Below are 13,757 nucleotides of genomic sequence, written 5' to 3' on the forward strand. Positions count from 1 at the left end.
ACACTTCCCTGTGGGTGATTTGTGGACAGAGGCCCATTACTCTTCACTACGCGGCAAGTCAGGACAGTCTCAGTAATTGTGGTCCCTTTGTGTAATCTCTGCTACTGCTCACATACTCTTGAGATAAGCCTGGCTGCTCTGCTACTGCTACCACTATAACTTAGTAGTACAGGCTTGTACCAAAGGTAAACATGTATTGCCACCTGCGGTCTTAATTGTGTGTAGTGGTCCCTAAGGGCACTGCACAGGATTCTGCCTAACAAGGAGCATCATTTGAACTCGGCTTGACGTACCCCCACTGCTTTAAGTGGGGTAAGAAATTGAGGGGGGGGGGCCCTCGTTTGGGGGCGTGGCTTCCATTGTGGGTGTGGCCTAAAACGTGCGCAAATCATTGTAAGGTGTGCAAACAAATATATAAATGTATGTGAGCATTTATATATTTGTATGCGCACTAGTATAGTTTGTGTACCTTTCAAGCCTTATAAACATACCAATGTTTCGTATTTCTAGGTTTATAAAAAGGTGGCTTGAAAAGTGCACAAATCATAGAAATTTAAGCACACTTGTGTGCTTACCTTACTATGGTTTGTGCACTTTTCAAGCCATCTTTTATAAGCATATACATTTATAACATATTTCTACATTTATAAAAGACGGCTTGAAACGTAAACAATTCAAGGCATCTTTTATAAAGCGTTGAGGATGGACAAAACCCGAGGTGGCTTTGTCCATCGACAAAGTTTTATAAAAGATGCCTTGAATTGTGCACGTTTCAAGCGGTCTTTTATAAACATAGAAATATTTCTACATTTATAAAAGATGGCTTGAAACATATACAATTCAAGGCATCTTTTATAAAGCTTTGCCAACGGAGATAGACGCCTCGGGCTCTGTGATCTATCTGCTCTGAGCAGATAGATCACTGAGCTCGAGGCGCCTTTCACCCTCTGCGAACCCGCGGGCTCCGTGATCTAATCTGCATATTAGATCATGGAGCCCGCAGGTTCGCTGAGGGTCAGTGACCTGGCGAGGGCAAACAAGGGAACTGTAACTTCCCTGATGACCCCTCAAATGAGGGGTCCTCAGATGAGGGGTCATCAGGGAAGTTACAGTGACTGACAGAAGTGCCAGCCAGCCTCAGTAACGCTGTGCCTGGCTGGCACTTCTGTCAGCTCACCTGAAATTAAACTGGCGGGCGCATCTCCCGTCGCGGCTGCGGCGTGATAATGTATCCCGCCAATGTTGTGTGGGATGGGGGGCCCGGGCAGGGCCCCGGCTCAGTCCCACTTTTTGGAGACTACCGGGGCCCGGCCCCGGCAGGCTCCAGCTCACTTTAAGCACTGCGTACCCCCAGTTTGGCTGCTTTAAGCTCGGCTGAGAACCAGGGTTGGTAGGGACGGCATCTCATGTAGCCTTAAGTGGCGCTAATTTAAATGGCCGCACTTACAAGTGCTTGAGACAGGATGGAAAATTCAGTTGGCCTGTCACTTGGACATTTGGCCATGACAGCCGATGCTAAGTGAGACATGTCCACATCATGCCAGTTCCTCCTTAGAACAGTACGCTTAGCAAGTGAAGGCAGGAAGGGCATAAGGCACCAAAAAACATGTTGCTATAAGTCATGTGGCTTTATTATGCAATTTGTGTTTTTTGTAAGTAAACTCTATAAGACATTATTACTGTAGACCTCCCCACCAATCTGTTCAGACCATCCCACGCTCTCTTTTTTTGATGCAGCCAAAGTACCACCACCACCACCGGTGTAAAGTAGAAGCAATTTTTCAATCCCTCATCTCCATTCCCGTATCCCGAAGAAAATGCTAATTTAAATGTCAGGCACCTAATAGCACGTACAGGTTGCAGCATGGCAGCCGAAGCTTTTCCGGTTCCCGCGCAAGATGAGGGAGAAGGCGACGTTGGACGCTAAGGGCACGGTGTGTAACGCAACGTGCCCAAAGTCACGTGAAGAAGAGTAGGCGGGGCGTTGCTATGGTCCGTTTCTCTGATGGGAACTAGACACTAGCGAGTTCTTAGGAGTTGGCCATCTGCTGCGACCGGCGTGATCGCTGCTTTAGGGATCATGGCTGACCGGCTCACCCAGTTACAAGATGCAGTGAACTCGGTGAGTGCTGTTCGGGAATTTGAGCAGCTTAATTGGGGAGTCATGCCTGCAGAGCAGGGTGTTGTTAGGGCGAGGGGAGAGGTACAATGTATTTATCGGTAGAGGTGTACATGTTCACGTTTGAGAATCATGTGGACAGGCGTATGTCAGATATGTTCCCTTCTCCGCGCAGCGACCCGTGTCTGGAGCATTTCTGAGCCCTCGCTGTCAGTATCTGGCTCATAGGAGTCCATCAGAGGACGTTTAGGACAAGAGATCCCTGGCACCGTGAGGTGTTTATTGGTCCAGTAAATGACACTGTAGGAACGAATGTATTTATTTTACATACATTACCTGTCTTTCTTGGGCTTCGATAAACTCGACCACCAAGGCAAACCGTAAAAAAACATTAGCTCCTTTCAGTGCTTTAATGGGAGGAACAGAAGTGCGAACACAAATGCATGGAAATTCAATGGAAACTTTGCACGTCGTCTTAAAACTGAAAATGCCTCCTGCCATGATCGCGCATGGCCTCAGGCATATACGTGAAGGATTACCATGAAATCTGCAAGCTTTTACCAGTTGCTAAAACATGGCAATCTCTGTGATATTGGAAATTGACTCCCTAAATCTGACCCATTGTTGAGGATGATTTATTTAATCAGACTCCCAATTTTTGAAGGCGAGGCACAGGGAAATTAAATGATTTGCCCAGGATCACACACTTTGCTTAACCAGGAGGTGGCCCCAGTCAGCGATTCAAGCACTCTGCCACATATCTTTCCATTTATTGTTAATATATGTTTGTTTCTTTATACTGCGTGCCAAACCCTGAGGTAACTGGGCGCCGGAAACTTAGAGCAAGTTACAACATATCATAAACATGCAAAAAGTTAAGAATAAGTGCACATGACCAGGTTACGTAGGTCATGTATTTGTTAAGGTTTGAATTTGAAAAGATAAAATAAGTTATATAGCAATTCATAAAAGTACACAATACATAAAATGCTAACCTGACATTTATATAAATAGTTTATAAAAACATGTTGAGCAAAAGTTGGATTATAGCTTTATTTTTTAAAGTTTACAGAAGTGAGTTTTTAAACGTTATTCATGTTGAAAGAAAATGCACTGTAATGTCATCTTCTAGAATTTTTAAGACTGCATGCTACTTTGTGCTCCCCTCCTTTCGTTATCCTCATTCACATCACTAAGTGGACAAAAGTCCCTCCCAGGCACACCTGTGCCTGGGCTATCTACCTCTAATCTCCTTTATTGTAATGCTTTGTTGACACAAAGCGCAACTTCAACATGGCACAGTTGGCAATCGGTACTCTGCAAGGCTGGAGAAGTCCTGGCCCTCAGTGTGGAAAAACAAAAGGAAAGGCAGGTACTGAGGGCTGGATAGAGCCTGCCCATTTAAAGCACTGGTTCCTTTTTGAATTCAGATTGGTTCATTTTTGGGAACATTTCTCTTACGAGTAAATTACCTCTGTATTTGTAGAAGCCCCCCCCCCCCCCTCTTCCCAAACAATTTGCTTTTGTTTCACTATCCTGACCTGACTTTTGCCAGTGGAGCACAGCCTTTAGCTGCACTCCACTGGTTTTTGACTACGGGGAAACTGACACGGCCATCATACTGTCAATACTGAGAAACTTTGTTTCTCTTAGTCTTTGAACTTGGTTGCCACTTTTGGTAAATTTTTCATTGTGCAAAGTTACTGTACCGTGGAATGTGGTCCTTATGTTTGCTGGCTAGTCATCCTCTAAGGATTTTTCTGTGAATGGACAATGTGCCTGGGAGTGCACTGGTGGCAGTAGAAGCTTTTTCGGGTACTTTTATAACTTTTTACCCAGCCATAACATGCTTACCGTGTTTGGCTCATGACTTGTGGCAAGTGTCCTTCATGTCCGTGCCACAAGGTCTTTTGTCTACACCTTTTTTAGCCATTTATTTCTGTTGGCCTTCTCCCATGTCTTTGTGATCTGGGAATTCCTTATTTGGGCATGCAGTGGCCCGCAAAAGCCGGGTCTTTAGCGTCGTCCTGAAGGCCACATGTGTGGTTACCCAGGAAGTGGGCTCGGACAGACTGGTGCCAGGATGTCTGATGTGCAGGAGGGCATGAGAGCCGGAGTGGTTCCAGATTCGACTGCTGCTGGCGTGCATGAGTGGGGGAGATCTCCTCATTGGCCGGCTGGGTGTGGGCACTCACCGAACCTGTGGTTATTTGGAGGGGTCCGTAATGCAGGTGTCTTACTTTGTGTGCTCATCGGAGACCTCAGATCACCTCCACTCCTCCTGTGACTTAGCCTTGACTGCTCTCAAAGTTACAGTGAATCAGTTTATCTGACCAGAAGTTGTTTCACTAGCAAGGGTGGCCTGCCTCAACATCTGTTCACCAGAGCAGAGGTTAGAAAACTATTCTAACAGGTCACCCGCCAAACATGTCTGATTTCACCTCCTTGGAGAGTCGGGGCTTGGGCTAAAAGCAGTGTAGAACGTTTTCAGCACCACTATTCTTGGGTTGGTGGAAAGACTAACGGGGACATGTGGTGCTTTTGAGCTGTAAAAGCTGCTAAAATCTCTTGTTGTGGCGGCAGTATGTGCAGCAGTGTAACTGCGTGCATTTCTTAAGCATACCACTTTTCTAATTTACGAAAGTGCCCTTAAGTTTACAGTAAATTATGAACGTGGTGCTGTAGTCTGGGCAATGCCTAGAAAATGTAGCAAACCTATTTAATAGATATTCACGGCGCCTGGTGCTGTAGTTTAACTGCTGTTCTAGGAGAATCGACTCTCCGTCCCTGCCATGCATTCCTGATGGTTACCAAGGCTGTTGTTGGGCTGTACATCGGGCATATGCAAAATCCGAGTCTTTCATGTTCCTACACCACATTCTTTCTTTGTCCTAATATGGTGCATTGAATGTCCGAATCTGTGTGATTTTTACCATTGCGGAATGGCCCGCGACAGAAATATCTGCATGGGAAATGTACAAACATTTTTGTTTTGCGGACATTTCCCATGCAGGTATCCATTGAAAATCACACAGATTCAAACTCTCACCCTCGCTCACACCCCCACCCCTCTGCTTACCTTTCCTTCAGATGCGCTGTGTCACTGCGCCGCCAGTTCCCTTTCACTTCCGTGATCCGCAACTGGCACCACAGGGTCATTTTTATTTATTTATGTATTTATTTATTTGTTTGTTTGTTTATTAACTGACCCCACCATAAGTCCTTAAACACATACCACCAAAAGTTCGAACTTTCGTGGTATGTGTTTTTATGTCTTTTGGTGGGGTTGGTAATTTATTTTCGGTAATTTTGGCCTATTCTGAATGTCCCACTGAATCGGCCCTCAGTAGTCTAAGGGTTATGCAATTGCCGTCTGCAAATCTTTTATTATTATTTTTTTATATATGTTTTTATTAACGTTTTCACAACTTTTACACACAATTTTACAACCCCCCCGTTTGTTCCCCCCCAATAGTCTGACCTTCGATGGGGAAACTCTTATTGAAGCCAATTGACTCTTAGCCTCTTGAATGGAATCCACCAGGCCTAACAGTTTCGTCCTCCTCGGACACCAGTTCCCCTTTTCCCCTTTTTGAAGCAACCCCATGACCCGTGACTAGTCCTCCAGAGTCTTGTTGAGCTCCTTGCAAAGGGTAGGTGGCCCATTCCAGTATAGCAAAATTCCACACTTTTCCCACCCAATCACATTCGGTTGGAGGGTCCTTTGCCTTCCATTTTTGTGCTACACCCAAAGCCCCCGCCATTAACAAAATTATATAAATTTGTGTCGCTCTGCTCTGGATGGAAGCTCTTACGGTTGTCCCCCCTCAAGCCCCCCCCGGCCCAGAATAGACAGACCTCTGTTACCACTTCCCTTCAGATTCAGTGCCTCCCCTATTAGCCTCCAATAATCCTAGATGTGAGGACATTCCCACCAAAAATGGTTCCAGGTGCCCACCTTTCCGCATTGTCTTTGTCAGAGATTTGACACTAGGGGGTAGAATGTGGGTAGTTTCTCCGGGGTTAGATGTTACTGGAACATAAAGTTTGTCCATATTTATTTTTGGTATGTTGGCCCACAACTGCTGCCAGTCCCTTGTTTCTATGCCTTGACTGGCTACACCCCCACCCACAATAAGCCATAGATTTCTCTCCCTGTTTGAGTAAAGCATGTATTGCTCCCACTATATGTTTATCTCCAGTCAGATGTTAAATATTTCTCAAAGGGGTGTTCGATCTCGCGAAGCGGCCCCTTTTGATGTCTTTTCTGGAAGTATCAATATCTCCGACTCTTCCAGCCCAAAGTCCTCCTTGCACTGGGGGAACGTTTTGATTTTTGTTCCCCTGAACATGTTGCAAACTTTAAAGCAGCCACGCTCTAAAGCCCATTTCCCTTTGACTTGGGGTGAACCCTGGATTATCAAAGATTGGGGTAAATGGTGACGGGAATGTGGTAATTTGTGCCCGTTTTTAATGGCTTCATCCCAGGAGTCTCCTCCCACAGACAGTATTGTACTGTAGTACATTTTTATTTGGATTTTGGGCCTATCTCCCTTTGGTTTCCACAGAACCTCCTCAATGTTTCCCTCTTACTACTGCACTGCCCTCCAAATTTTCCCCGATCCTCTTTCAACCAGTCCCTCAGTATCCTAATCTGAACTGCCCTAACATAAATTGTTGGGTCCGGTTCCCCCATACCCCATCTATTTCTCGGTAACAGCATCGCCCTCCTGGCAATCCTTAGTTTTTATTATTCCAAATAAATCTTCCCATATTTTCTGAACTGCTCGGAGTAGGTTGGGACTTGAATGGGGAGAGTCATTAATACATCTATGGGAGAACCACTATCTTTAACACGTTAATCCTACCCATCCAGGTTATTGATAGGGGGCCCCAGTCCACCAATTTACTTCTAATTGCTTCTAGTAGGGGTGTGTAGTTGACTGCAAATAGTTCCTCCTTTGTTTTAGTCAGCTTTTATACCCAAGTAGGTTGTGATTCTCGAGCCATTTATATGGCAGACTGCTCTTAAGCCCCTCCTCGATCCCGCTAGGTATTGTAATATGGGGGAAGTCTCTCTCCCGTGGATGCCTTGTGTTAGCATGATTCGCCCACTGTAGGACGTCGGGTCAACAGGAGGGACACTGGCTCCTGCAGTTTAACACTTACTGTTGTGTGTGAAGGGTCCTGTCAACGATTTGTGTTGAATGTCAGCCCCTGACGTCTTCCGGTGGGTCCTGTCTCGGCGACTGTGCTGGTATTGACCACTGGTTGACAGGCACCCTAGAGCTTCTGTTCCTGTTGCTTCGAGATGCCGACCAGTCTCCATCAATGTGCTGCTCAGCCCAGCACCATGCCTCCTTTGGGTCGTTGAAGTGGACCGTGGTTCCTTTATGGTATATCTTGAGCTGGTGGGGAAGAGCAGCCCGTATTTGACACCCAGCGTATTACATGTCTTCTCAGCGGGTCAAACGATTGCTTTGCCTTCTGTACCTCTCTTGTATAGTCGGGAAAGAAGGCAATTTTGGAGCCATTGAAGGTGATCGTGCCCGTTGTAACGGCGTGTTATGGTCCCTGTAATTCAGGAGTTTCGCTATTATGGTGCGCGGTGGAGCGCTGGGCACCGGTCTTCCTGTCGGCATGCGGTGTGCTCTTTCAATGGACAAGAACTCGGAGAAGGTGTCCGGTTCAAAAAGGTCTATGAGCCATTGTTCGAGAGAGTACTACGCTGGAGCCTTCTGCTTTTTCAGGTATGCCGAGTATGCGTATGTTACGCCTTAATCTCCCTTCTCCATTTCTTTCCTCCAGCGTTTTAAGTTTGGTTGAGACGCAGTGCAATTGTTGCATGTTGTGCAGCCCGTCCTTGGTGTCGCAGATGCGTTGTTCCGCCGTGCACGTCATTAGTTTCTGCAGGTCATGTCTGAGGAGGGAGACGTCCATGCTTATCCCGTCCATCTTTTGCTCCATGGATGAGCGGGAATCCGCTATTACGGCCATGACGTCTTTTAGGGATACCGTGTGGTCTGGCTCCATTATCATAGAGGGTGAGGCCTGGGGATCATGAGCTTGTGTAGAGGGTGTTTTGTATTGATCGATCCTGTTTTGAGTAGATTGTTTCTTTGGTTTGTCATTTCCCATGCTTGCTGCACGGTTGTTGCACTTGTTCAAGCGAAGCTCTTATGTTTTGTTCCCCACCACGTGCGTGGTGGTGTTTTCCCTATGGTCTGCAGAGCCTCGTGGGGTAATCTCGCTGTGTTGGGCAGCGAGGGTTCTTTGTAGTATTGCGTATGGGAGGCAGTCTGCATAGTAGCAGTCCAACACTCACTGTTTACCACATAATGGTTTCTTCTCAACTTTTGCTGCAGTTGCAGTGATCTGGCAGGTCCGGGCTGTATTTTACCAGCTTGTTCTTTATTTATTTGCTCTGTTAATTTTTATTTATTTTTCCCATGACTTGGTCCAGTGTTAGTGGATGTGGACTGGTGGTCAGCTCCAAGTTGCTCCCAGATGGAGTTCGCTGGGTACTCTCGGCTACACCCAGCGCCGTGGCCTTTGTTGCTAATTATGGCCTGCGCCGGGTGCTGAGCTGTGCCTTCAGGTCTGTGCACTTGTTTGACACGCTGGTTTGTGGTGCGGTGTTCACACTTTGTTGGCTGGGTGGCGGAATTCTGTGGTTTGAGGGTAGTGCTGGCCTTATGTACGCCCCTCCTCCCACGTGTGTCGCGGGCAGCACTCTGTGGGTGTGCTGGACTTGGTCTCCGCTGGCCGGGGTCCATTTCCTTCCCTCCTGGTGTCGGTGCTGCCAGTTCAGGGTGGGCGTGTTGCGCCCCCAGGTTAGGCCGGTGTGTTACTGTGAACCCATGGGCCCGGGGGTGCACTCACCGGCAGGGCCCTCTGGGCAGCCATATGTTGCTTCCTTTGTTTAGTTTTTCTTTTTCCTGCTCTTGACCCGTGGGTCCACCTCTGACCGCACCACGACGGGGAGAGGCCAGCGGGGGCCTGGTCTGTCGGCTCACCACGAGCTCCACTGTGGCACTGCCCGGAACCCACACGCTGCCGAGAGGCACACTCCCCGAACCCCACAGGTCGGGCCCCTCTGCCGGGGGCGGCACAGAGCTTGCGCCCGGTGTCCCTCAGGACCTCCATTTAGGCTGCTGTCTTGTTGAGGTATGGCTGAGGGGGCCAGGGTATGCCTTGGCGGTGCTCCGGGTGCCGGCTCTCCCCGCCTCGGCTGATGTCAGGGCCGGACAGGTTCCTCCCGCAGCGTTGTCATCTGGCTCCGTTCGCACTGTGTGTACCGCTTCACGTCAGGCAGAGCTCGCGGCCATCTTGGGCGCCCTGTTGACGATTCCTCGCTGATTTTTACCTGCCTCCAGCTTCGCCTAGCGTGTGCAGTTTTCTCTGTTGTTCGGCCTGTTTGTGCCCCAGGGTATCCGTTCTCATTTGGTGTGCTTAGGGTATATGCAGGATTAGGTAGACAGGCAGTAGACTCAGGATATTAGCTGCGTCCACAGAGGGAGCTCACGTCCGACTCCTCGCACTGTTAGCAAAGGCCTGTTTGCTTCACTTGTTCTAGTCCTTCCTTCTTTTGGTGATCTCCCTGGTCCCTTTGCTCCTGGCATGTTAGGTTTCCCTGTGGGGAGGTCGCTTCTTTGCTCCACATTTTCTGGAGGTTGCTCTCTATAGGTTTTCTGGGGCCCTTCTGGGTTAAGGTCTGTTCTTTCCCTCTGATCTTGGACATTATCAGTCTTTCGCAGGTAGTTTTTCACTCTGTTATCCTGCCTCCGGCCAGTTGGGGGCCTACTCTCCGCTTCTCACTTGCTGTGTGAGGATGCACTTTTTTTTTTTTTTTTTCTCCGCCTGTTCCTTCCAAGTGCCTGTAATGGTGTGGAGTATTGTAGCCCTGTCTGGAGGGGTTCACCACCCTATGCTCACTTGCTTGTTGGTGAGGGCGGGGGGGCCTTTGCTGAGTCGCCCCGTGCTTTTATTTGGATCTATTGCTCCCCCCACCCCCTCTCCTCCACCTCCGGGTACTGCTAAAATGTCTGATTCTCCCCTAGAGGCCCAGGCGGTTGAGTTAGGCCTTTCCCTCTCTGGTTGTCCCCCTTTAAGGGTTACTGCTACCTCACGTGGTGCTCCGGCCACTCAACGCTGTCGTAACCTGGTCTCTGCCCTTTTTTATTTATTTTTTTTCGAGTTGGACACCCCTTCGGGTCCCTGCTCCGGACTCCTCACCTCCTCTAGAGTGGAATCTGTGCCCCCCACTGTCCGCTTGGGCCCTCCGCTTGAGGTCACTCCCGGTTTCCCCCCAGACCCAATCATGGGTCCCTCCGCTGCCGCTCACCCTTTTGCCTTGTCCAAGGCCAGCTGCTGCACCCGTGGGGTCTGGGGGGACTGAGGGGGGAGTGCTCTTCCTCTCCCACTCCTTACTGCTTTGAGCGTTCCGCTCGGTCTGTCAGGCTGATTGTGGGTCCTGTGCGGTACCTTCCGACTTTCGATTCCACCCCCCCCCCACGTCTGGGGCAACCCACGGCTGCCTCCATACCGGGCTGTTATTCCCGCTTCTGGAGAGTGCCAGTTCCTCGCACTGCTGCTTCTGTGAGCTAGGGTGCTTGTCTGTTCACTGGAAGATTTCTTCTGTATTTCGCTCCCATCTTTACCTCTGCAAGGCTACATCCACCACCTCTGTCGCCATGTTCAGCTCCCTCCTCAGCATCCAGCGCCAACAGGACCACCTTCTGGGGTCCGGTGGTGTTCGTTACTCCTGGAGCTCGCATTCTACTTCGGGGCCGGGGTGGGCTAGGTAGCCCCTGTCTGCTCAGACTTCTCCACGTCCTTATTTTGATGCCTCGGGAGGGCACTGAAGCGCTGAAGGAACTGTAAAGGCCCCGAGGTTCGGGAGAGCATCGATTACGGTGCTCTCCACTCGCTTGCCATCCTGGAATCCGCCTTCCGCAATATTAACCACCTTCTTGATACAATGGTATTTTCAACCATATTCTTGTGATGCATAATTCGTTTTATTTTCTCTCATACTAATGGACACTTTTTGTGGGACTATACTTTCTGGTCTGAATGAGCATTACCTCCTCGTCCAGTACTTACTTATGAGGCCTCCCAGACAGGAACTCTTTTCCATGGCCCTCCCCCATTCATGAGAGTTTAACACCCAGCATTCCTCTGTTTTTAAATTTCCTGCCTAAAGGCAGGTTCTCTGATGAGTTGCTGTGCTACTTACTATTCAATCCTCTCTTTGTTGAGCTTTGAAGGGCAATGTCCCAGGCTTCCCCCAAGGAAGGTAAGCAGCTGGGCTGGCAGGCTGGGTGTTTGGTTGAATGGTTCCCTGGGCCCCTGCTGGGCGAAGGGCTCCGGTTGAGCTGGATGTGACAGTCTGTGTATCCTGCTGAGCTGGATTGCAGATGGCTGTAAACTCTTCAGGGGCCCCTCCTGGACAGAGGGCACTAAGCAAGAGAAAGCACCTGCAGGCTGCAGCAGTAGCGGCATGCATCTCGCCCTGTACACAGAATTGCTACTCCAGGGCATTTACGGTAAGATCGGTGGCCATCTTGAGCTAGGCTCAGGGACCCGCAGCATTTGAACGTAGGCACGCTCGCTTGTTGGTAGGGGACGAGCGGGGGTTCCCATTCTTGCTGCAGTACCAGCGTATTGTTTGTGCATGCTGCAACATGATGACGCAGTCTTTTCACGCATTGCTAAGAGACAAAAGCGGGGTCTGTAAACCCTTGTTGCAGTCCTGGTGTATTATTCAAGCAAGTTGTTTCAGATGAGTGGGTGTCCGGAGACAGGCTCCAAGCCGTGTTGCAGTCTGCAAAATGCAAAAAGAGGATGCGAAAGCACTTGGAGGAATCCTCCTATTCCAGATCAACTTCCCCTGAAAGGAAGAGACCTCATAGATCGAGGAAAGTCGCTAAGGGTACATCTGAAAAGTGGATGCTACAGATTTCAATAAAGCTTTACAGGAAGAAGGTAAATGGAGTCTTCCTCTTCGGACCCAGAAGAGCAAGATCTGAGTCTGGTTGAAAAGTACTTTTGCAGGTGGCAGAATATATGGGCTTCGAGGGGCAGGAGCCAGTTGATAAGGTGGTGGTGGCATAGTAGACTACCTCCTTTCCAGTTTAAATACATCTTAAAGACTGGCCGCTTATTTTAATTTGTTTTGGGTTTCAAAGTATAAACCTTTACAAAAATAATTTCCAGTATTATCTCATTATACCATAACATTTCAAGTCTTTGCACATTTAAACATTTCATTCTCAAAAATGACACATAAAACACAATAATTACAGATACTAAAACGCATCAATTGATAAAACTAAATTAAGTACCCATTGATTATAATAGTAATAATTCATCATCAATCAACTTTGTGAATGCAACGAGAGCAAAGATTAATGCTTTACCTTGCCCCAGCATCATTCTATTCCACAAGGTCTCCATACAGTCTACATAGTTGATAATAACAATCGCATCAACAAAGTGGTTCTAACGTTTTTAAAAAACGGACACTCCAAAATCAGATGTTTTAAGGTCTCTTCGGGTTCAGTGCAGTTTGAAAATCAACAATTCACCCTCTTGATAGAGCCTCTCAAGAGACCCCAATGCTTAATCCTTTCTAAAGTATGTAACTGATTCAGTTTGAATCTCAGATAATGCCTATGTGCAATATTACAAGGAAATATTGATAAGTACAAACAACATCCTTCCCTTTTACGCGGATACTCGCACATTCCTTGTATGTCTTTTCAACTTTCCTAATTCATAGATCGTCACGTTCCAATCTTGTTCAAAGAGCTTTTATTTTACATGACAAGGTCGCATATAAAGGTCCATTTGACTCCAGCCCAATTCCTCAAATTGCTTTCATTCTTGAACCATATGCCATCAAGGAACTTTGAGCTACAACCTTTTAATCATATTATTCAAATCCGTGAATTCATAATTTTACTATAATTTACAAGAGCTCTCCATTCCCATCTAAATGCAAGAGAAATCAAACCTAATTTGTGATGGATAATACAATTGGGAATAGCTGTAGACAATTGGAGTGCTGATTTCAACATTTTACCCTGTAGTGAGTTGAGCTGACCTTTCACATTGTGCAGACAAATATCCAAAGAATACAATAAAACGGGTTCAACCTTTAAGGTCACAAAATTCTATAGTGGGATCAGAAAATGTACAATATTTTACAAATATGACCCTCATCTGACTCAAAAGCGGTCTAGCCTTGCAGTGTAAATATTCTAACCAGTTATTCATAATTGAGAGATTACTCAACCGATACCCCAGGTAAATAACTTAATTGGGGTGATTAATCACTTTACTGTCAAAGTTCCATACAAAACTTTTCATTTTTGTACCTGCATTAAATATAATGTTTTTAACTTGAAACCTAATTCATCTATGCTGAAATGCATGTTTGGAAAACATTTGCAATTTTCTCTGTAAACCGGCTGGGGTCATATCAAAGAAAAGAATATCATCTGCAAACGCTATTTCAATTTCAAGAAATATAGACGTTCAGGAAATATGTCATTGGTATTCCAGATCTCGTCTAAATCACTTAAATATAAATTAAACCGCGTAGCTGCATAGTTACATCCTTGTTTTAATCCCA

At 47.2% G+C, this 13,757-nt stretch overlaps 1 protein-coding gene across 1 annotated transcript in view; it reads left to right on the forward strand.

Moving 5' to 3' along the window:
* Positions 1 to 1,852: 1,852 nt before the first annotated feature.
* The window catches only part of MED21 (mediator complex subunit 21), a 109,398-nt gene continuing 97,493 nt past the window's right edge, over positions 1,853 to 13,757 (forward strand). Inside the window, exon 1 of the mRNA XM_069628091.1 lies at positions 1,853 to 2,122. Within this exon, the coding sequence (XP_069484192.1) occupies positions 2,081 to 2,122 (42 nt within the window). The 5' untranslated portion in view covers positions 1,853 to 2,080. The remainder of the gene's footprint in view (positions 2,123 to 13,757) is intronic.

Source organism: Ambystoma mexicanum, chromosome 12 (genome assembly GCF_040938575.1).
Source record: "Ambystoma mexicanum isolate Mex_15411 chromosome 12, UKY_AmexF1_1, whole genome shotgun sequence".
NCBI classification, from domain to species: domain Eukaryota; kingdom Metazoa; phylum Chordata; class Amphibia; order Caudata; family Ambystomatidae; genus Ambystoma; species Ambystoma mexicanum.